The following is a 21,788-nucleotide window of genomic DNA, read 5'->3' on the forward strand; positions in this document are numbered from 1 at the left end:
CAACGTGCAGCGTCACGACCGGTCAGGTACGTGACGACATGATCGGAGCTCCATCGGGTGCTTTCCTGAAAAGCGGGAAGTGGGAATAAATGGGGCAGCGAATCCCCGAAATAAAGTTGAAGAAGGTAGGTAAACAGTAACACGAAACGAGAGTATTTCAAGTGTATCAGGTGCTATGCAACAAAATCCCATTCATACGTTCCGGGTCAACGAAAGTGAATTGTTTTGGTTTGACCCACATTTTGACCTAACAAGGCAAGGCGGGGAGGAAACTTGACACATACTGAGGAACACTTGGGCTGGACAGCATGATGTAGCAATTCACATAAAAAAATCACATAAGCGGGTGACATCCAGAACTAACAGTAACAGTTTGGATACACCATGGATCATGGATGTATTAGACACCAACCCTGTTTCACAGCAAACACTGCAGTCCTTTTGGTAAAGCCACAAGCTGGACTTCGCAGTATATATGTGGTATTAAAAATATTCTACTGAAATTTGCTATTTATATTTTAAAAATCCATTTTTATGAAGAGGGGAGGGACCGTTTGAGCTATAGAGTGTCTGTACAGACTATTACAGGAAAAGAAAGTATTACACATTTCTTGTTTGAGGAAGGTGTAAATTCATGTAGATGTCCTGTAGATTATAAGAAAACTTTGCAGGTTGGGTTTTATCATAAACAATGGGTTATTGTTTCTCAGTTACAATAATGTTATTTGGAAATGTGCAAATATGAAACTATTTGTTTTGCAGAACTCTGGTTTAATCAAACAAACATTTTGGTTTAAAATAGCTTTGAGTTTATATCTAACCTCAAAAGATATTTTATGTTAAAATTTTAATACACTTACAGTTTAAACTTTGTCTTACCTAGGCTATAATTTTCAAAATGTTGACATTTATTTTTGTCCCCCTGTTTATTTAGTTATTATGTGTCATTGTAATCATTGTTTACTTTCCTACAGAGAGGTAAATATTTATGTTTTCATGACAACAGCATGGCGCAATTCACATCAAGGCATATTGTGTAAAATCAACTTGAACTATGGGGAACTTAGTGGTAGTCGAAGGCACCAAGAGACAGGTCCCTAACAAGACTTGGAAACCATTTCCTGACCTTTCACCCCACAATGGTATCAGTAGCAATGATCCTATTGGTGCAGGGACAGGGTGCAAAGGTCAGATAGTTTTGATGTTGGATCCAGTGCCAGGACTATCTGAGTTCAGGGCATCAACACCTGATTTACTTTGGTGGACGTATGCTCAGTTTATGCCATTTGATGATTCCAAATTGTTGTCAAGTGTTGGTGTATATGTACCAAGACCAGGGAGAACTATTACAGGTGCTCACAGAAATGTACAGGGAAGAATTGGACTATGGAATCTCAACTCACAACCAGCTGGTAAGTGCTACTTTTAGACAGAGTCTTTGTTCATCTTTGTGTGCAATGGCTAGGAAATAATTAAGACATACTCGTAATATTGAAGTTAATATGTATGAATTTTACGGGGTGGGGGTCAGGGGATTCAGTGTAAATTTGAATATGTAAGCAATAGTGAAACAATACCGAATATATTGTAATTATACATAAAGAAGAAAATTATCGGGAAATGACTATTCTCAGACGCATGATAACATTTTGTTTGCGAAATCTCAATATTATCAATAGAGAGTTATAACTATGCAAATACAGTGTTTGTAGAGATTCAGGGTAATATTGAAGTAATAGCATGATAGTGAGAGCAATATTACAATTTATAACACATTTTCATACAGCCTCATATAGCTGAAAGTCTTGGGGAAGTAGTTGCCACATAACAGCCCTCAGGGTAATAAAGATCTACCAGTACCCTCATAGCCAGGTAATAAGTGTATAGTATTGCTTGACCATGGACTGGCAATCTTTACCAACATTTTGATAATGCACACACCTTTATGTTTGTTTACTATTCTGCAGAATTCTCTGAAAGAAGACAAATAAACATGTATCCAAATTACAACCATGAAGAAATGTTATAGTAAAACTGATTTAAGTGTAATCTAAAGGATAGGATTTGTGATACCTTTTATTTGATAGAATTGACCTCCCTATTCTATTCTTGTCTATTTCGCAGATATCACTTTGATAGACCAGCGAGGGAGTGCAACATGGCCTCACTGCCAAGTTACTCCTAGCTCACAGTATCTGTGTTATATTGGTCGCAGTGAGGTCATCTCACAGAATTTGAAGACCAAGTATAAACAGAAAAGATCTAGAGACCTTAGAATGGGCAACTTCCGATTCTGTGCTCTATCACCCAATGGCCAGTACTTAGCAATATTGATGCGTATTGGCAACCAATTTGAACTTGCTACGGTGACAGCAGAAAGACTGCAACGAGGTACAGAGATCATGTGTCACAACGTTTGTCCAAAGTTTTTTGGCTCAGCTAACTATTCTGACCACGTAGAGTGTACGTTTTCACCCGATAGTAAGTACATAGCGGTCAGTTCATCATTCGGTAAATTATTTATAGTACAGAGGGATCCAAGCAAATGCTACAAACTTATAACCCCAGGTCTTGTACCTGATGACCAGGGCGTGTTGGAAGATGCGAGGGCATATGATTACGATCCGCGATATCCACATGAAGTGATGGCGTTCTCGACAACTGACAAATCTATACGTGTATATAATTTAGAACAAGATGAATGTATTATCGCAAATGGGCTTCCAGAAGATGTTGGCGTGGCTGAAGTCATGAAATACAGCAATGGTGGATATTTACTTGGCGTCGCGACCTCCAGTATGGTTATAATGATGTACGAGAGTGACAGTGGTAGTCTGATGTACAGACTAGACACATCAACACAGAGTAGTAAGTTTGCAATGAGAACTATGCCGAGTGGTTATCCTTCGATGCTACGACTGGCATGGAGTCACAGCGGTGAGCAGCTAGCTGTCTGTTCTGCTGACGGCTACATCAGAATCTGGCAGCTTCCAAGATATCTCAGTTTACAACACTTTTGTCGGTTGGCAATCTTGAAATATCTGCCAGCTAAAGATGTGTACGCATTGCCTCTTCCAGGCAAACTTATAGATTTTATTCTTTACAATGCAGTCAGATGTTAGGAAGGTATTTACAGTGACTACAAATATTGACAATTTTTAACAGATCACTATTCAAGTATTGACTTAGTAAATGTGAATTTGGATAAATTAGTAAATTACATCATCTTGCAGGTTTTTCAAAGAGTTGTAATTTTTATTTTTTTCACCCGAGGCCTTGCTTCTCCTATAGTATTGACAAATGAAAAATGTCTTATTATGACCCCATAAGTCATGATGAAATGATTTATGGCCCCCTTAAGTCACAATAGAATTGAGAATAATGTGAGAAATCTTTTCTTTATTTTTTTCCAATTTGAATGCAGAAATGAACAGTTTTACAGATATATTAATCAAACAGATTTCTAAAGGAGAAACATAAATATGACATACAACACAGAAGTATTTTATTTTGGTGGATAGAGGACCAGGGATGTCTGTCTTTTATAATGTTGTCCATTCATCCTCTGACATTGTGGTCATACATGAGAAAAAGGCAGTTATTGCCGAAAGATTGTGCATATCATACACATTTTATGTTCCCCAAGAACAATTTAGATAGATAAGAAACAGGCTTCCCACAGACCCCCTCATTACAATCAATCAATCTTTATCGCATAATAACATGCCATAGCAAGAATGGAAAAGCATACAAAAATAACATACAAATATAGACAACACCACACTCCTGTCGACAAGCAGGCAGTGTTGTAAGAGCCTGGAGGTCGTTTCTAACTTTTAATCAATGTATGTGTCAAAATTTGAGCCTGCAATGTGATGACACCCTATCTTTAAAAGATAAAATTTTGTCTAAAATGTAATCTCAAATACCAAAAAAAATGCATTATATTGTGGCATCTAGATAGTGTAGATTTCATGGTTACTCTCTCCTGTAATGTGAAGGCCAGGACTGCACTGTGCATCAAATGACTCTGTGTAATATAGTAATGTACATTTCTGAATATTTACTTTGTGCAATAAACCAATATCACTCTCTTGTTAAGATTTCTGTAAGTAAGTGATACGTCTTTCAACAGTTAGAAGATTGGCCTTGATGGCTTTGGCTTTTTTGAAAATAAAAAGGAGAGAATTTATTAATTAAAAGCATATATACAATTCACTCTAGTCTAGTTCTTATATCATATCGTTACACACCTCCACTCACAGTATAGTCAAAGTCATTACTCTAGAAGTCTTGAGATGCAATTTAAAATTCATCCAGGGCCACACAGTCATTAACATCATGTCTTTGTTAATTAATCACAAAATTCTAGCCAATAACACTGTCCTTCATAAAGTTAATGTTTATTGGGGCAGTTATGTAACATCCAAATATGGTATATTTGTCAGCTCAAGATGCTACTTATTCACTTTTTACATCACTATAACAGTTGGGGTTCACTGATTGGATGAACAACTTTTTGTGCTGATTGAGGGACTTTGACCAGACGTGATTTAGTTAGAATCACATTGACATCCAGACTATTGATATCTGTACACACCATACTGGTATCTTTCCTGAACAGAAAATATCAATTGGTTCATGTATGCAGAAAACATTGATTTTTATAGAGCTCATTTTGGAGGTCAAAGGTTAGGCCATTGTAGATTATGTCAACTGTCCAGACTTGCATGAAATAAAGTAAAGATCTGTACTTTAGAAAAGCCACCCTTTGTCTAAAATAATATTATCAATGGATGGCAGATGTTATATAAATCTTTAGGGGAGACACATGCGTCAGTTAATATGACTGTACAGGTAGAAAATACTAGTACTACGGAAAGGTTTACATTGATGCGATTGATGCATATTAATTGCGAAGAACGGGCCTCATATAAAGCCTAATCGTTATGACTTGGAAGAAATGTTCTGTTTGTAAAACCTCCAGTGCAAAAATCTGTTGTAGTGTTTCTTCCCCAGACTCTTGTCCAGAGGGTCTCAAAATAGAGCCCTCAGTAGTTAGTCTGGGTATTTCCAAGATTAATAATAATCATGAAAAAATTGTTCCAGTTACCATGGTTACAACTTCAATTCTTTGGCTAAATTTACTACTAAAAGAGTGTTTCAGAGATTCCCCATTCCACTATCTCCTTGGGGATAACTTTCGTTGTAGCCATACTCTGACAATTGGTGGCTGCCATGGCATTTGATAGCTGGCCTTGTTGGAGCATAGGGCAAAGAGCGCCACCAACGTTCAGAATATGAATGTTAATACATGGACCTCATCTGGGTGCTCTCAAATATCCAGAGAGTACAGTAAATTAAGTTATCGGTTCTCTGTATTACTTCAAATTATTATGTACACAGGGTTTTGTTAAGGGGATTAAATGATTGATGCATAATGTTTCCACATAATTTATACATTGGGCTTTTTGATCAAAGGGGGGTTATCTTGTGGAGTTCAGTTCAAGAAAACATGGCAACCTCAGAATACAGCCAGTGTATGTGTGCTTGCAGTTACGACAACTGTAACGGTACTATGAGGTGGTGATACCCTCAACTTGAGTGAGGGCACTGTATTCTCAATTTCCTGTTTGCAGTACAGGTATTACTGTTTCTACAGATGTTTCAGAACCAACTTTAGTACTAATGAAGGTAGCAGAGATTCCAAGACTCTCTCATCAGAATAAAAGCAAGAGACAAATTTTTCGGTATATAGTAGGTTTTTTTAATGTGACCTGTGTGACATAAATAAAGTAATGTCTATCAATCGTCATACAAAATGGTCAACAATAAATGAATAACTACAAAATAAATGCATAGTTTAAAATAGAAAAGAGTACATAATAAGAATGAAATGAGTTTTGTTGATCCCTAGAACAAGATATGAGTGGACTATTAAAGGCACCTATACAGTAAGGTGAAGAACTATACAATTGCAGTGAACAAGGCACTAGAGGGCAGAAATTCAATGCAACTATACTAAACCATAGACAACGGTAACATTGGTTTCTCACCACTGCCATTGACTAAACATGTTTAACTTGTCCAAAAAAGACATTCTTCTAATATTACAGTTTTTTTTCACATAATAAATAAATAATCTGTACAAATTGTATTAACAATTACATTTTTTTAATTTTTGCTTTTCAGCTTGTATTAATTAATTAATTTATTTATTTATTAATTAATGGTTTCCTTTGGTATGGTTCTACCTGTATTTCCAATGATGAGTAACTTTGGTGATTACATACATAAATTACACTGAACTTAATGGTTTAAACTTTGACCCTTGACCCCTAACCTTTGACATCTGCTCTTTGCCCTATTGCTATTTTACCATCATTGTCTTTTGGTCCTATAAGTATTACCCCTTTTTTTTGTCTAAATCGTAAGTACATAATTCTGTGTGTTGGCAACATACCTGAAGTAGACAATCAAAACATAAATATGCTACTTAATTGGCAGGTTTTCATTGACTGATTATTTTTTTTTTTAACAAAGCTATATGACGGACTATTTGAGGTATTGTGAGTTATGTACAGCAGCTAATCAGTCACAAAATGAATTACAATAATACTGAAATCTGTTGTTTCAATTCCGATTTCATCTACGACTATTTTACTCGGCCAATTGACAGAATCCTAGTAGAAAGTTTTTTCACCATGTTCCTTTCTTTCTCTCCATGGCATGGCAAGCGAGTAAATAATACAGAAAATGGTATCTATGGTAAATAGTTACAAGGTAAATACAAAAGAAATTTATGATAGTCAATGTACACAATGTTAAGATAAACTGAAAATTATCAAAAACTGCAAAGTTGCCCCAAGTAAATAAGAGACTGTATTGAAATATCTTGCGCATTTGGACAGGTATGAGCAGACTATCAAAATTCTGATTGTGTTTTCAAATTTGAAAAAAAAATTCACTTTGCTGAAAATCTTTCCCAAAAAATTTCTACTTTTGTGCACAGCAGAAACTTAAAAGGTGTTACTGGAACATGTAAGGACTGGAAGTGATCATTTAAATGACTGGGTACTTCATGTTTGACTCACACCTCATCACAAAGTTGAATGTACAAACATGTTGTATATTGAGAATCTTGTACTCAGAAATTTAGACTTTGGTCTTGGTTTATTTCAATGGATGGGGGGGGGGGGGGTTAAGAAATGTATGTGTACTTCTTAAAATTACATTGAAGACATGACGTGGCAATTGTACTTTACAAGTTCTGTATAATGATAGTATTGTGAAAAATATACCGTATCACTTGATGGTCCTATGAATATGTACAGATTTCAAATACATGAATAATATCAACCGTATTAGAATAAAAGTCATTTCAGTTCAATATTTGGTTATTAATTATCTGGAGAAAAGGTACTGTCAGTTTTGAACAACTATTTGTTACAATGTCCAGGGAGACTTAATGATATTTCTATTACCACACCAAAACAGGTTGGCAATGTCCAAAAAAAAAAAAATTGAAAAAATAACAAGGACTATTGTAGCACCGAGGTGCCACGTTAAGTCCACAGCAATCAATAGTTAATGATATATGAATGACCTGACAAATACTGAAATAATAGGAGGGCGGGTTGATAATTCTTTGACAAAAATTACGACATTCTGTGTTCGTATTGTTTTACAGCTGTTGACAAACATGCTGATTTCTTTGGAATTACAAAATGCATTTCTTTGGTCGGATGAATCCTTGTCTCATAACTTCACAGTTTTTATTTGAAAAAAAGTCAATAGCCCATCATCTGTTTGAAATCCCTAACCCTAAAACCCCACATTTTTTTAACACAACAGGTGTACATCATATTGCACCATCTCTGAAGTCAAACTTGAATGATATATACCGTCTAATACAAGACATAACCCCAGAGACATGATACAGTATGTTATACTGGATAACTGACGGTGAAAGGCACTTGTTGGTGTGGACGGACAACCCTTACACCCCTCCTCTTAAACAATAGAACCTTCTGTCCTTAAAATTAAGCAGGACTAATCTATGTAGAATATAGGGGTGGAAATGTAAGGTACGGTAGGCAGTTTGTCTAGGTTTGTGTTTGTGTTTTGATAGGTAGCAACTTGTTATTAAGTACTGTGTGAAAATGAAAGATTAAGCTGCAGTAGATAACCTACAGACTATACAAATACAACCTAGTAGTAAAAACCCACAAAGGTAGGAAAATAGCAGACTCACAAATATACTGTGATTAAAAACAATAAAAAGATATAAGAGTTATAGTGAAAATATTTGTACATTTGTGGGTTCAAATAGCCTTCACAGAAAGTCTGACTCTTTGTGGATGTCCCTTTTCTCTTGGTATCAAGCAAGTACCCCATTCATGATTTAAAATAGAAATATGGGAACAGTCTCATTTCTGATATTACACTAGAACACTAGAATCATATAATACATAGCATCGATAATGCCATGGTTTTTATTAATTTACAAATTCTATTATTGTGTTTATGCACACTGATATATTGTATATTGCAAGGCATATATAGAACAGTTTCACAAGACAATCCTTCAGGTTTCAGTCTTGAAAACTGTAAGCACGGCTGAGGTTGTTGCTAAGGCAACAATGTAAAGTACACTTTAATTCGGAGACCTCTTATAATGCCACAGACTGCCCAACAACAAGATTGGTGGTCTTCTGTGGTTTACAAGTGTGTGCACTGCCCTCTAACAGCCAACACAGATAGTTCTTTTGTTTATTTGGAACGCACTTCCATTACAATGCTTCTACTGGTTGCCTATCACTCCATAAGACCTGCCAGACATCCTACAATATGAGTATGTCTGTACACCAGCATTCTGCAGTCTCAGACAGTAGATTGAGTTGCATACACGGCAATGGCGATCACCTTGGGGTCAATGATTGCATGACTTGCTAAGCCTATCTGGTGACTTGCCCGGTTGATCAGCTGACTTACAGTCACGGATCATGTGATTGGCTCACACAAATTTAGGTTCTCTCTTGCTTGATGAGGGACTGTATGCTGCTGGATGTGGCAGTGTTCTTGGTGGTGTATTGCAGACACCTGGCAAACTTCCAGTTGACCCTGATAGTTCATCCTCCAGACTTGACCCCACGGATGAGCCTGTGGACAGCCTCGACTTGTTCCCATTGCTACTGACTATAGTGTACGGTACAGCTGAAGCTCGCGGCTTGGTCATAGCTTGAGCTTCACTTACGGTATACCTTCCTGTATTATGACTAGATCTTGGACTGTGGCTGGCTTTCATGCTGGTCACGTTAGGCACTGTGTAAGTTTCAGTGAAAACAGGTTGTCTTATAACAGGTGCAGACTTGATATGATGTAGACTAGTGGCACCCCCTTCAGCATGAGTTGTAGCATTCCTGGCAGGAGGAGCTGAAGCACGATGTCTACTGATTGTTGATACAGGTATCACAACATCAGCATCGTCATCATCAGATGGATCTCCTGATTCACAATCAGCTTGGTTACCTGTAACATATAGATATACACATAATTATTATACATGCCAAAATACAACAGAATTACATTTTTTTAAAGTCCACTGCAAGCTGATAACAATAATTTCCTCTAAATGCTTTTACTGTTTTGTGCATCACATCCAGCCCTAGTATAGTTCACTGGAATGAATTTGAATACAGTAAGTTGGATTGACGCAACATATCAGGGTAACACCTGTGATATGAGGTTAGGAATTTAAAGACCATTATATTCCAGATTCTTCATAAAGCCCCAGTTTGGATTAGGATTAAGATTTAGTTGTGAAAAACCGTTGTCATGGTAGAGTTGTAGAAAAGGTTGGTCCATCAACAGAAAGTTCCTCTGAAAGCCTTATGGCTCCACTGATAAGATAACACCAATGTGAGAACATAGGATTTAAATTTTGGACTGTAACAGTCATTTCAACTCCAACACTGTTAAAATATGCGTGCAAGTATTCTACAAACCTGACAACAGTTTCAGTTAAAGGCCAAGGTTTCAATCCCAGATTCTCGCAATAGTGTTATCTTATCAGAGACACCATGATTACATAGGATTATTCTTCTGTTCTGGATCAACTTTGTCTAAAAGCTCTGCCAGACAGCAATTTTTCACACCTAAATTTTAAACATGTTTGACTAATTGAGCCTTTAAGTTACTCATCTTTTCAACAAGGAGAATTTTAGTCCTTTAACGGTTTATTTTCAATCATACTATTTCAAAATTGTTTTGGTATACTAACCATGAGCTGTTGATCCATCTAAACTCTCTTCTGATACTGAATCTTGTACTCCTAATGCTGTAATGTCTTCACTACTATCCGGTAATGACAACCGTGGTTGTTGTAATCTAACACTTGTTGTGTTATTATTGTCTTCAGATTGGGAATTGGTACCACTGTTATTACTGAGTTGTCGTTTTAATAATTTTTTATCAACTACAAGAAAAGTGATGATAAAACACTCACTTTAATGTCTTATTACTAAGTTTAAAGTAGTCGTTCACAACTAGTGGTGGTATTTAAAGAAATGAAAACATCTAGTCTTGGGAGGTACCATTATGTTGGCGCAAGTTCAACCCTTGTTATAATATAGATACATGCATTTGAAAAATAACAAGTTCATAAGATCCCCTTTTTCTGGCATGATGTTCTGGGACACATTTATGAACCATTGAGCTTCAAGAAAGGCTTTCACTCCAGAACCATGCCTCTCGAAACCAATATTTAACCCCTCAATATGATTTGCTACCAATGGCCACATCTTACGACTAAATTGTATACATTTCCTTCAATATGATAACTCCTCAACCCAATTCTTTCTGATACAGTTAATATACACTGACATATTTCTCAAACTTCAGTCTAAAATTAAGGATGAGATTTGAGCTGAGATATATTTGAGCTGACAGATATTTTAGTACCAAATTTTACCTTCTGTGAGATGTAATACAGAGGACTGGGAACCTCCACTGGTGTCTAACTCTGGCTCCAAGTCTTCCACAGGCAAACCAAATATCTATGTATCAGACAGAAAAATAGATATTAATTTAAATACTTTCAATTTGCACCAAATATGAATGAAACAGAAAACTGGATAAATATTATATGAAATACATACACTACAAATCATGACAAACTGACATAACTATCCAGTATACTTTATCTTAAGTATTGACAATGTGACCTTGATGTTCTTGACCATCTACCCATTCATTTTATAAATTTAAAGGGGCACATTCTGTGACCGAGAACCTAAGTCAGTGTGCACAGTACAAATACCCAATACAGTGGAATTTAGCCAGAATCAAAGCTGAGTTGACACACAGTGTGACAGATATGCACAAAGGAGCACAAACCAAACAAAATCCTCAACGATAATCTGTATATATTTTGTTCCTTTCATTTTTAACCAACCGTGGAGGTATATTAAAGCTAACCTCCATAGCTAACTTGATTTTTATGATTTCATTTGACACATAATTCTTATAAACTGTTAAGATTTGATAAAGATATGGTGACTGACTTACATGTGAGTTGTGTATAAGTAGTTCAATGGCTCTGGTCTGTTGTGGCATCTCTACCAATGTTGATAGGGTAACTGCTGCTTCACTGTATAAAACACAAAACAGTCAATTTTAACCTTTTAACTCATCATGAAATATCACTGAGGGACAAACATGTAATATTTACAAATGTAAAGTATCACTTACTTAGTGCATGAAATAAATATAGTAACCGTTATGGCCATGATATAGGTTTTGTGGACTGAAGTTGTATGGCAGATGAAGGACCTGATTTCAAGAGGACTCATAAGTTGTAATCCAAAGGTACACAAAATCCATCTGTACAGGTTTTGTTATATGCCCTATGTAGCATTATTAAAACAGGCATGGAAATATCATTTGAATCAGATAATGACATGAATTTATCATCATCCTTACCTCTGTCTGAGTAAAGTGGGTCCAAACACGATACCAAGATTTGCTGCTGGCATTTTATTTCTTTCACAATGATTAGCCACCCTATAGGAAGAATTGGAAGAAATTGATCATTACTAGATACCCTACAGGTATTATTGATGGGGGTAGATTATTGTAAGACACCCTATAGGAAGAATTAGAAGAAACGGATCATTACGAGATACCCTATAGGCATCATTGATGAGGATAGATTATTAGGAGACACCCTATAGGAAGAATTAGAAGAAATAGATTATGAGATACCCTATAGGCATCATTGATGAGGATAGATTATTACGAGACACCCTATAGGAAGAATTAGAAGAGATAGATCATTATGAGATACCCTATAGGCATCATTGATGAGGATAGATTATTACGAGACACCCTATAGGAAGAATTAGAAGAGATAGATCATTATGAGATACCCTATAGGCATCTTTGATGAGGATAGATTATTATAAGACATACTTTGATAAATATCAATATATAGTCAAGATTTGTAATTAAATTCAACTTCTCAGTACAAGACAAAATCATCCAACCATTCACACAAGAAGCAAAAAAATTTTAATCCCAAAACTACCGATAATCCCTGTTCAGTAAGCAGGAAGGAGAGTTCGTGATGGAAATATGCCTGGGATGAATTTAGTGTTTTTGTCTTTTCCATTGGTGCGAATACACATTTTCAATATTGTGTATAATTCACTTGTAGTACTTACTTCTTGAGATGGTGCATCAGCAATGCTGCGGTCTGAAAATTTTCTTCCGGTAATTTGGAGACAGTTGATTTCAGGAGATTAACAATTCTCTCATCGTCTATTTCTGTACAGTTGTTCAAGTGTTCCTTGGCAATGCCAACAAACTCTGGATAGAGGTTAAAGGTCAGTATTGGTTCTGGCAGCTGTAATGGAGAAAGTGTGATGGTTAGAGACTAAATACATGTTGTAGTGATTCAAGCAGTCATCAAAGAAATCACTCTCACTAGGAAATGTCAGATTCAGCCATCAGTAATGATTTGATACGCAAACATGATTCTTACTTCACCCATTGGTAATGATTTGATATGAAAACAATTATTCTTACCTGTCGGAGATAAAGTTTAAGTACACTTGTAACAAGGTGTGGTGGAGTGTCGGATAAATCCACCAAATCAGCTCCGTTTTCAAATGTCTGACATAACTTCTCAACTTTGGCCTTGACACCAGCTACCCTGTACAAACCCTGCAATTAAAAACAAATTTATGATCAAACTTTTAAGAGACATAAACTAACTCATAATGAAAGATGATCATGTCACATTTCTGAAGAATATCGTGGAACCCAGTGAAAGATCTTTCACAGGAACTGTTTAAAATATCACTCTAAACCAAACCTGGTGGTTCAAAAGTAAATAAGTAAATATTTATTGCGGTACACATATCTTGACCTATGACCCTACATTATGAATATAATTTGACCTATGACTATGCATAATGAATGTATATTGACCTTTGACCTCGACAGTCCGAACTTGGACTTGATTAGTTGATAGTAAACTAATTCTAATCCCTTATCCTGGTATACATTGTATCTTCATATTTTTTGAAATAAATGAATATTATGTACACATTTTATGATAGACTGAAAGATACATCATGTCGCTACGCCCTCAACAGTTGATGTGTGAGGGCGCTGGTGTACCTTACAGACTAATGTTATGACTGTGTAGATTTTTCTTCTTACCGTAACACTCAGTGCTCTATAGTTGATCTCTGATATACACTTGTTGACAATAAAAGGCACTTCCTTGCAGGTATCTCTCAGATGTTCTTTGAGATGTACTCCGAATACATTCATTTTACCCTGCAGTCTCTTGCCACCACACTGTATAGCCAAGTATTCCAGACACTTCTTATGACTGGATAGTCCGCAGTGTTCACACTCAGCACCATTGAAATAGACATAACTATCACACTCCCGGCACTTAGATGGCGCCCTCAATTTACGAAACACATGCGTCAACGCTGCCTTGGATTGTGGAAAGTTTTTGAACTTCCCTGAACTTGGCAGCTGCAGTCCTCCTAGGATAAACAAGTACAGAAAGTGAATGGTTGATTTTTTTTATCTTTTGCATAAAATCTCCATTATGTGCATTTCTATTTTTTTTTAAAAATTAAAATAAAAAATAAAAATAATAAAAATTAATAAAAATTTTAATTTCTATTTTATGGTATTTTAAAGCATACTACAATCTTATCCAATCAGCCTACAACGCATTATTTATTGCCACAGTTGTTTTAGTAGATAAATAGATAAACAATTAAACAAACAAACAAACCAATATATAAACAAATAAAGTAAATAAACAAATAGTAAGATCACTAAACTACATATTCTATCATATGGATCAGCAAAATCTTCATCCAGGTTATGATTTTGTTTATGGAATTTCACATTTTCCATTTGTATATATATGCAAAGTTTAGAAGCATGTAGAACATTTTGAAACAAGCACACCTTCAGTTACAGACATAGCATAAAGTCCAACATTACCTGTCCACTTCAGACCAATGTTGTTTTTAATCTTGTCAATGACAAGAGAGAACAGTTATGGTCTGGAATACACCTTCATTATGTACGAAGGTAGCACACACTTACAACAGACAGCCTGTGTATTGGCTTTGATATTCATTACACGATCACCACACAGAAACTGATGCTGAATTCTGAACAAATTCCTGTACACAGGTGACACAGATGAACTGACAAGGTGACTTACTTGAATCAATATTCAGCGTAGGTTGTGGTTCATCACCAATCTCATCTCCTGATGACATTGTGTTGTTGGAGCCCTCAGTATTGAGTTTACGTTTGATATCCCGAGGACTAGCCGATGGTGATCCATCCTGTGATCGGGTACTACTACCACTCTCACTATCACTCACTGTCTGACCACCATGACTCCAGGCATGCACAGGTTGGGGTGTTCGTGGCTTATCTACGAGAAAAATTTACAAAAAAATGTCAAACTTTCAACTTTTTGCACTCCACTAAAAATCATTCAATGTAATTAACTAAAGGTCTACATTAACAGACTTGAACTAAATAAACCATTTTTTCTTTATAATTTTCTATTTTTTTTCCTATTTTTTTTTTCAATTTCGGTAGCGGTGCATTGAAAATTTGGAAGCAATTCAGATAATAATGTCAATCTTGTTACATTACAAAATAGACTGAGAGAAGTGAATGAATGGACAAGCATTAAAACATTGGATTACATCATAATAAAAACTGAGGTTCAGATTCTGTTTGACGTGTGGAAATTAGAGAAGTACACAATTCCTTCATCATCTCTATAGCTCTGTTATGATTGAATCCTGTGAGAACTCTGAACTGCACATTTGTAGGGTATGTGATGTATGTATATGTGTGTGCATCCATCTGTCTGTCTGTGGCTGTGTATATTGTACAACTTACCTCCTTTGCCGTCTCCATGGCTACTAGCACCTCTAGTTTGTTTACTTGATGACTGAATCAACCAATCATCGGGTACAGTTAATTCACCACTTCCTGTACTACTGGTAGATTGACTGCTGGTTTTACGGAACATACTAGGTCTCCTAATGAAGCAACAACACAAAATAAATTATTCACTATGAACCATGTTTCATGTCTGTTTTACAAACAGCTACCTTTTCTTCACATCTTGATCTTAAAATAGCAACTTGTCTAAATTACACTGACTTTAATGATAGAAGGTTTCTGACGCAAAATTTTCTCTATGTTTTGAAAATCATACTGATTTCCACAATCCTGTAGTCAGTATAGTGCTATCTGTGGCATCATATTTCTCTTTTTTGCAATACCACAGGTAACATCTAGACTATCTCGTCAGGGACCATGCCACCATATTTCAAGATAGAATATTTCTTTCAAAGGATAAGTTGGTCACCAAAGTAACAATCTTCATGCTTCAAGTAATGTATCATGGTACAAATTTTTACACACTGACTTAAAAAAAAAAGAGTTTTTGTGAACACTCACACTATTTCAACAATCTTCATGCTGTATGTAATAAATCATGGTACAAATGCACAAACCCAAATACAACTAAACTACCATTGTCCATTGAGAAAGAAAATGTTATAAGGGAATAAATTGTTATACTTACGGACTTTCTTTGGCTAGGCTAACATAAGGTTCAAATGTAAATGGTTCAGGATTGTAAGGTTTGTTAGACGGTACGGGTTGGTGACGTATAAACTCACTAAACTGTGTGGCTGGTTCATAAACCCGACAATGTTCACACAGCGCTTGGTACTGTGAAAAAATAACAAACAAAGTGATGTCAGAAATTACACAATGTTAATGTGAGAAGTTGCATGCGTATTAATATAAGTAATCTATGTGGCCAATTCCATACAAGAAGTATCATGCCTTTTAATTTCATATGATACCATACCATACCATATATGAAATTAAATCATAAACGATTTACAACAGCACACTGACTTGCAACATAATTCTACAAATCAATCTGTACACGAATTTATCATTTTCCATATTTTAAAAATAATCAAAAAGTCAGATAACTGCACTTGGTAAAAATCCCCTGTACACATAATCTTGGAGGGTGGCCTTACTCATGGCTGTGAAATGAAGAGCGCCCCCAGTGTTCAAAACTGCAATTCTTACCTGTACAGGTGCTGGTGCTGACAAGGAGTGCATGAGTTGAAAATATCCGACAGTTACAGCTTTCATTGTCTGATCACACTGGTATATCAATTCTCTCAGCTGAATAACCAGCTTTTTCTGCAGAAAGAAACCAAGTCACGTTTCATGAGGGTGGGTATAAATAATATCAATGACAGAAAACAGTCTTTTCACTCTGTCGTTTCCAGGATGAGTATCGGTTTAATTTTTTGTTGTTCTTTTTTGTTATGTCATACACAGACAGACAGACTGAAAGATTTGTCCTGCTCTCTACTTGAAGCTTGTGGTTACATAAGTGGAAACAATGGCAGATCTTCAGTCTATACGGAGACAAATCAATGCAAAACCTACATAGAAGAGGAATTATGGTAAACAAATAATCTAAACTACACAGAATAGGAACACAATAAACAAATAAAAAACAATCATTGTTTAACAAGGATTTCAATAAATATTATACCTTTGTGTCTTCCAATTCTCTCTGTTTATTGTTAGCTTCTACAACACAGGATTTGTACACAGTTTCTGCTTCGTCAGCCTGCCAAGTCAAACAAGTGTCAATTTAGTATATGTATATCACAACAATCAGTATATTTCAATACTAGGACAGCACGGTAACTACATTATTGTATTCTGATGGCAACTTTACATCTAACATAACAATTTACACTGGTAAATATTCATGAAAATTAACATGATAATTGTGTATAAATGCATTTAACATAATACCTTGTATAAGAATCCAGACTTTGAAATATAATCCTTGCGACCTAGACAGATTCCTTGAAAATGTACATTTATAGTTGTAAGTGTCCCCATTTCTGTATATTTCTGTTTCATAGTTCATGTACATTTCAGTTACAATGTTCATGTACATTTCAATGTTCATATACATTTCAGTTTCAATGTTCATGTACATTTCAATGTTCATATACATTTCAGTTACAATGTTCATGTACATTTCAATGTCCATGTACATTTCAGTTACAATGTTCATATACATTTCAATGTTCATATACATTTCAGTTACAATGTTTCATGTACATTTCAATGTTCATATACATTTCAGTTACAATGTTCATGTACATTTCAATGTTCATATACATTTCAGTTACAATGTTCATGTACATTTCAATGTTCATATACATTTCAGTTACAATGTTTCATGTACATTTCAATGTTCATATACATTTCAGTTACAATGTTTCATGTACATTTCAATGTTCATATACATTTCAGTTTCAATGTGCATGTATATTTCAATGTTCATATACATTTCAGTTACAATGTTCATGTACATTTCAATGTTCATATACATTTCAGTTACAATGTTCATGTACATTTCAATGTTCGTATACATTTCAGTTTCAATGTGCATGTACATTTCTGTTCCCTATATCGATGCACATTTCTTACCTTTCTTTGAGAATCTTCCTCCAATTTTTTCCTCTTCTCAATCTTTGCCAGACCACTACTGGACGTAGTTCCTTCCATTTCAGCCTTAATTAACATGTCCCTTGATTTCTCATAGTCTTGTTGTCTCAATACATACACCTGTTTAGCTTTATCCAAGTTACTCTTACAATCAGCCTGCAAGCAAAATATATCAGTTATCGCTAAGTGAAAAAAAGTTGTCAGAAATCTTGACCCCACTTCAGGTCAAGGATGTTTGACTCTATCTCTTGAGTTATTCTTGTATTCAGCCTGGAAGCGAAACATCTCGTTTAAGTTTTAAACAGAAAAAGAAATATTGATCGTTTGAGATCAGGGTTTTTATTTGCCAACATTATAGAAATTTTATCAACTCAAATCTTTCAAATATATATGAGATAGTTGTACAAATATACTTGTGTCCTCAGAAATGGGTCACAATTATGTACCAACATTAGACAAATTTTACCAACTCAAATATTTCAAATATCTATAAGATGGATGCACAAATGTATTTCTCTCCTCAGAAATGGGTCAGGGTTACATACCAACATTAGAGAATTTCACAAACCCAAATCTTTCAGAAATATTTGAGATGGACGCACAAATGCATCTCTTTTGTTCAGAAATGATTAATTCATACACTTACCATATCTTTTTTCATTCTACTCCAAATATGTTTGATTTCTTTTCTCTTTTTATCATGTTCATTTCGGCGTGCAGTCAAAGGCTAAATAAAAACACAAAATAAAACAGAACGCACAAAATAAGAATTCTAGCAACGGCACGATACATTTTTAATTTACTCTTCAAAAACAAACATATTTACAACCAATTCCTTTGACAATCCATGTCTTTAATAGTCCACATCTCTTCCACCATCCACTATGTCAAAAACAGATTTTGTTGCTCCAAGGTAAATACATTTACTGCCATCTGTCATCATACTTTCTGTCTAAAATTACACATGGAAGAGTATGAATTGATACACTGTAGCTGAATATTACAACGAGTAACACTAAAGTAAAGCACTTTCTCTATGTGCTACACTCATTTATAGCATTCGTATTACAACGAGTAACACTGAAGTAAAGCACTTTCTCTATGTGTTACACTCCTTTAAAGCATTCATATCAAGTGTAAAAGTATACTGTTTCAATTGGTTTGTTTTACAAGCCTAGCATGTGGCCTTTCTAATGTGGTCAGTTAGCAAATGAAACAGTATGCTTTTACACTTGATATTGATGCTATAAACAATTGTGGTACATACAGAAAACACTTTACTTTGGTGTTATGGGTTGTACAATATTCAACGCTATCTGGATACAGTGAAACATATACTTTGTTACAAGATACCCGCGCATACAAACTGTTTTGTTGAACAGCTTGTGCACATCTGCTATTGTTGTTTTTACATTTTACAACTCTAATTTGCTGCAGAATTTACAAACTCCTTACCTCGAGAAATTTATGCACTTGAACTTGATTATGTGTAGTGTCTGTATTGCTTGCGTACTCCATGTCTTGTTGCAAAGCTGTGCAGTATATGGACTGCAGTGGTAAATAGCTCTGAAAAGAGATAAACATAATAATGTCTCCGTAAGTAAACAAATAACCAACTCGCATATAAATTCCACTTTAATAATAAGCTGAACAATTTTCTAATACATATTTAAAAATGATGAACTTCCACTAGTAGCTAGCCTTATAACCACAAAACCCAAAGTTCTAGCATTACTGTTATCTTATGGATTATTCTTTTGTTCTGGACCAACTTTTTCTATAGTTAACAGACAATTGTTTTTCATACAAAAATTGATTTATCCTAATCTAAACGGGGCCTTTAAACATCAAAGACATGGTTAATACTAATCTGACGTGGGCCTTTTACATCTCTATCTTAAAATGGCAATGAACTATATAAAATCTTCGTGAAAAAAACAATGTAGACAACCATTCATTACAATAAGAGTTTTTATAGTTCATGGTAAATTTACAATACTGTACAACAGTACATTGTTCAAATACCTTAAACCCCAATGTTTGGTTCCCATGGTCTTGGATTACTACAATCATATCAGTAGAGCCAGGCATAAGGATCACTGTGTACTTTGCATATGAGAGGAAATGTATATTCCATACGACTGTGGTATTCTTACAATATTTTTAGGAGTGAATTTGCTATATCAATCACATATTTCTACTTCTACAGACATACTTGTCAAATGTATGTACATGTAATATGTATGTTACTGTGCACTCTCACTGCTGGGGACCTGTCTCTCAATTACGCTCACATTACTTCTAATTGGAGAACACGTAATGTGAGCTGAAATGATATCTAGCTTGTATGAATACTTATACAGAGGTACTCTACAGTATCGACCTTTGTCAGTGGTCATAGCAGTTGTGACTTGGTGCATGGAGATAACAATCAAACCAGAACACACTGATTCTAGTAATGGAGAACATTCATCAACACAACTACATGGGGTTGTATTTCAAAAGTACTAGTACCCAGAAAGATGGCTCTGTTTGAAGGTTTCTCAAAGACCACATTTCTGTCTTTATTTTAGCTTATTTTTGAATTTTAAAAAAATATTAAATATAAATTACGACTACTATTTGTTTTGACATTTGTGAGCTGCAACTCTCAGTACACGAATTGGTGTACAGAAAAGGTGGTAGCAGAATGTTGGAAAATTAATGACATAGAGACATTTCAGCTTTCCTGGTTGTTGGAAACAAACGTGAACACTCTGAACAAAGTGACATATAATACAAGAGTGGCTTTCTTTAAAGGGCCCAAGTCCATATTTATGCAGCAGCATCACATACAATATATATCATGTCCTGTAAAACATTGGAGGATCGACTGCATGTATTTGACCACATATTAGAGTGGACACTGAAAAATACACTGTCAGAACAGAATGTGCAGGACCTACCTCCTCTGACAAGACTGGTCTTGTACTGTGTGCTAGTTTGGCAAGAGTCTTGGCAAACTCATTTTCTGAAATAAATAGTACAATTTCATTCAGTTACTACTAAATATCTCACTATACATTGATATATGTTGAATTTCACAATGTACATATAGGAAAATGAACAAGCACTTTAGTGAACACTACTGGTATATAAACAAATCATTCCTATTTTTCCTTTTCGTCGGATATAAACTTGAATATACTTACCAATATGAACTCTCTTCTCTACATACGTCATGACATCCTTGGCATACTTAGACCAAGCTTTGGCTCTAACCAACCCTAGATCTACACCTGATTCTAAACTCAGCAATGTGTTGTCAATTTCATCAGCTGACATACATGCTACAAAAAAAGAAGAAAAGAAAACTGCTGTGTTAGGATTATCAAATTGCCATGTTTAATACCTGGTAAATCTCAAATATTCAAGGAATCACGTAAATTATGTGACATGACATCAAAGAAACTTTATTTTGACATTTTTGTTCCTAACACGAACAGCTTTCTCCAGGAATAGTATGATATGTTGAATTAAGTATGGATGTCAACTTTGGTATATCACCTTTGTGCCATGTTTCAATAAAATTGGCTAATGCAAGTCAGAGATACAGCTGCATACAGATGAACAGATGGACAGACAGTTCTGTTTAAGTATTCTATTATATGAAGAGATGT

At 35.2% G+C, this 21,788-nt stretch overlaps 2 protein-coding genes across 5 annotated transcripts in view; one reads left to right on the forward strand and one right to left on the reverse strand.

Moving 5' to 3' along the window:
* Nucleotides 1-3: 3 nt before the first annotated feature.
* Nucleotides 4-4,077, forward strand: LOC144436638 (uncharacterized). Of its 2 annotated transcripts, none has more exons than XM_078125470.1 (3): nt 4-125; nt 975-1,412; nt 2,125-4,077. In XM_078125470.1, exons 2-3 carry the CDS (start codon nt 1,055-1,057, stop codon nt 3,120-3,122), a joined length of 1,356 nt encoding a protein of 451 aa, XP_077981596.1. In that variant the 5' UTR covers nt 4-125; nt 975-1,054; the 3' UTR covers nt 3,123-4,077. The 2 variants fall into 2 exon arrangements, with proteins under 2 accessions (XP_077981596.1, XP_077981597.1); XM_078125471.1 differs by having other exon boundaries at nt 6-125; nt 1,007-1,412.
* A 3,090-nt stretch (nt 4,078-7,167) lies between these two features.
* The window catches only part of LOC144436225 (rho GTPase-activating protein 45-like), a 76,857-nt gene continuing 62,236 nt past the window's right edge, over nt 7,168-21,788 (reverse strand). For all 3 annotated transcript variants that reach the window (XM_078124959.1, XM_078124961.1, XM_078124960.1), the window contains exons 6-23: nt 21,321-21,458; nt 21,075-21,139; nt 19,585-19,695; nt 18,776-18,856; nt 18,112-18,285; nt 17,156-17,233; nt 16,678-16,794; nt 16,154-16,302; nt 15,460-15,602; nt 14,762-14,980; nt 13,726-14,063; nt 13,087-13,224; nt 12,723-12,904; nt 11,983-12,063; nt 11,569-11,650; nt 10,973-11,057; nt 10,283-10,477; nt 7,168-9,531 (exon numbers count right to left, since the gene is read on the reverse strand). In XM_078124959.1, coding sequence (XP_077981085.1) covers nt 9,017-9,531; nt 10,283-10,477; nt 10,973-11,057; nt 11,569-11,650; nt 11,983-12,063; nt 12,723-12,904; nt 13,087-13,224; nt 13,726-14,063; nt 14,762-14,980; nt 15,460-15,602; nt 16,154-16,302; nt 16,678-16,794; nt 17,156-17,233; nt 18,112-18,285; nt 18,776-18,856; nt 19,585-19,695; nt 21,075-21,139; nt 21,321-21,458 — 2,891 coding nt within the window. In that variant the 3' untranslated portion in view covers nt 7,168-9,016. The remainder of the gene's footprint in view (nt 9,532-10,282; nt 10,478-10,972; nt 11,058-11,568; nt 11,651-11,982; nt 12,064-12,722; nt 12,905-13,086; nt 13,225-13,725; nt 14,064-14,761; nt 14,981-15,459; nt 15,603-16,153; nt 16,303-16,677; nt 16,795-17,155; nt 17,234-18,111; nt 18,286-18,775; nt 18,857-19,584; nt 19,696-21,074; nt 21,140-21,320; nt 21,459-21,788) is intronic.

Source organism: Glandiceps talaboti, chromosome 6 (genome assembly GCF_964340395.1).
Source record: "Glandiceps talaboti chromosome 6, keGlaTala1.1, whole genome shotgun sequence".
NCBI lineage: Eukaryota > Metazoa > Hemichordata > Enteropneusta > Spengelidae > Glandiceps > Glandiceps talaboti.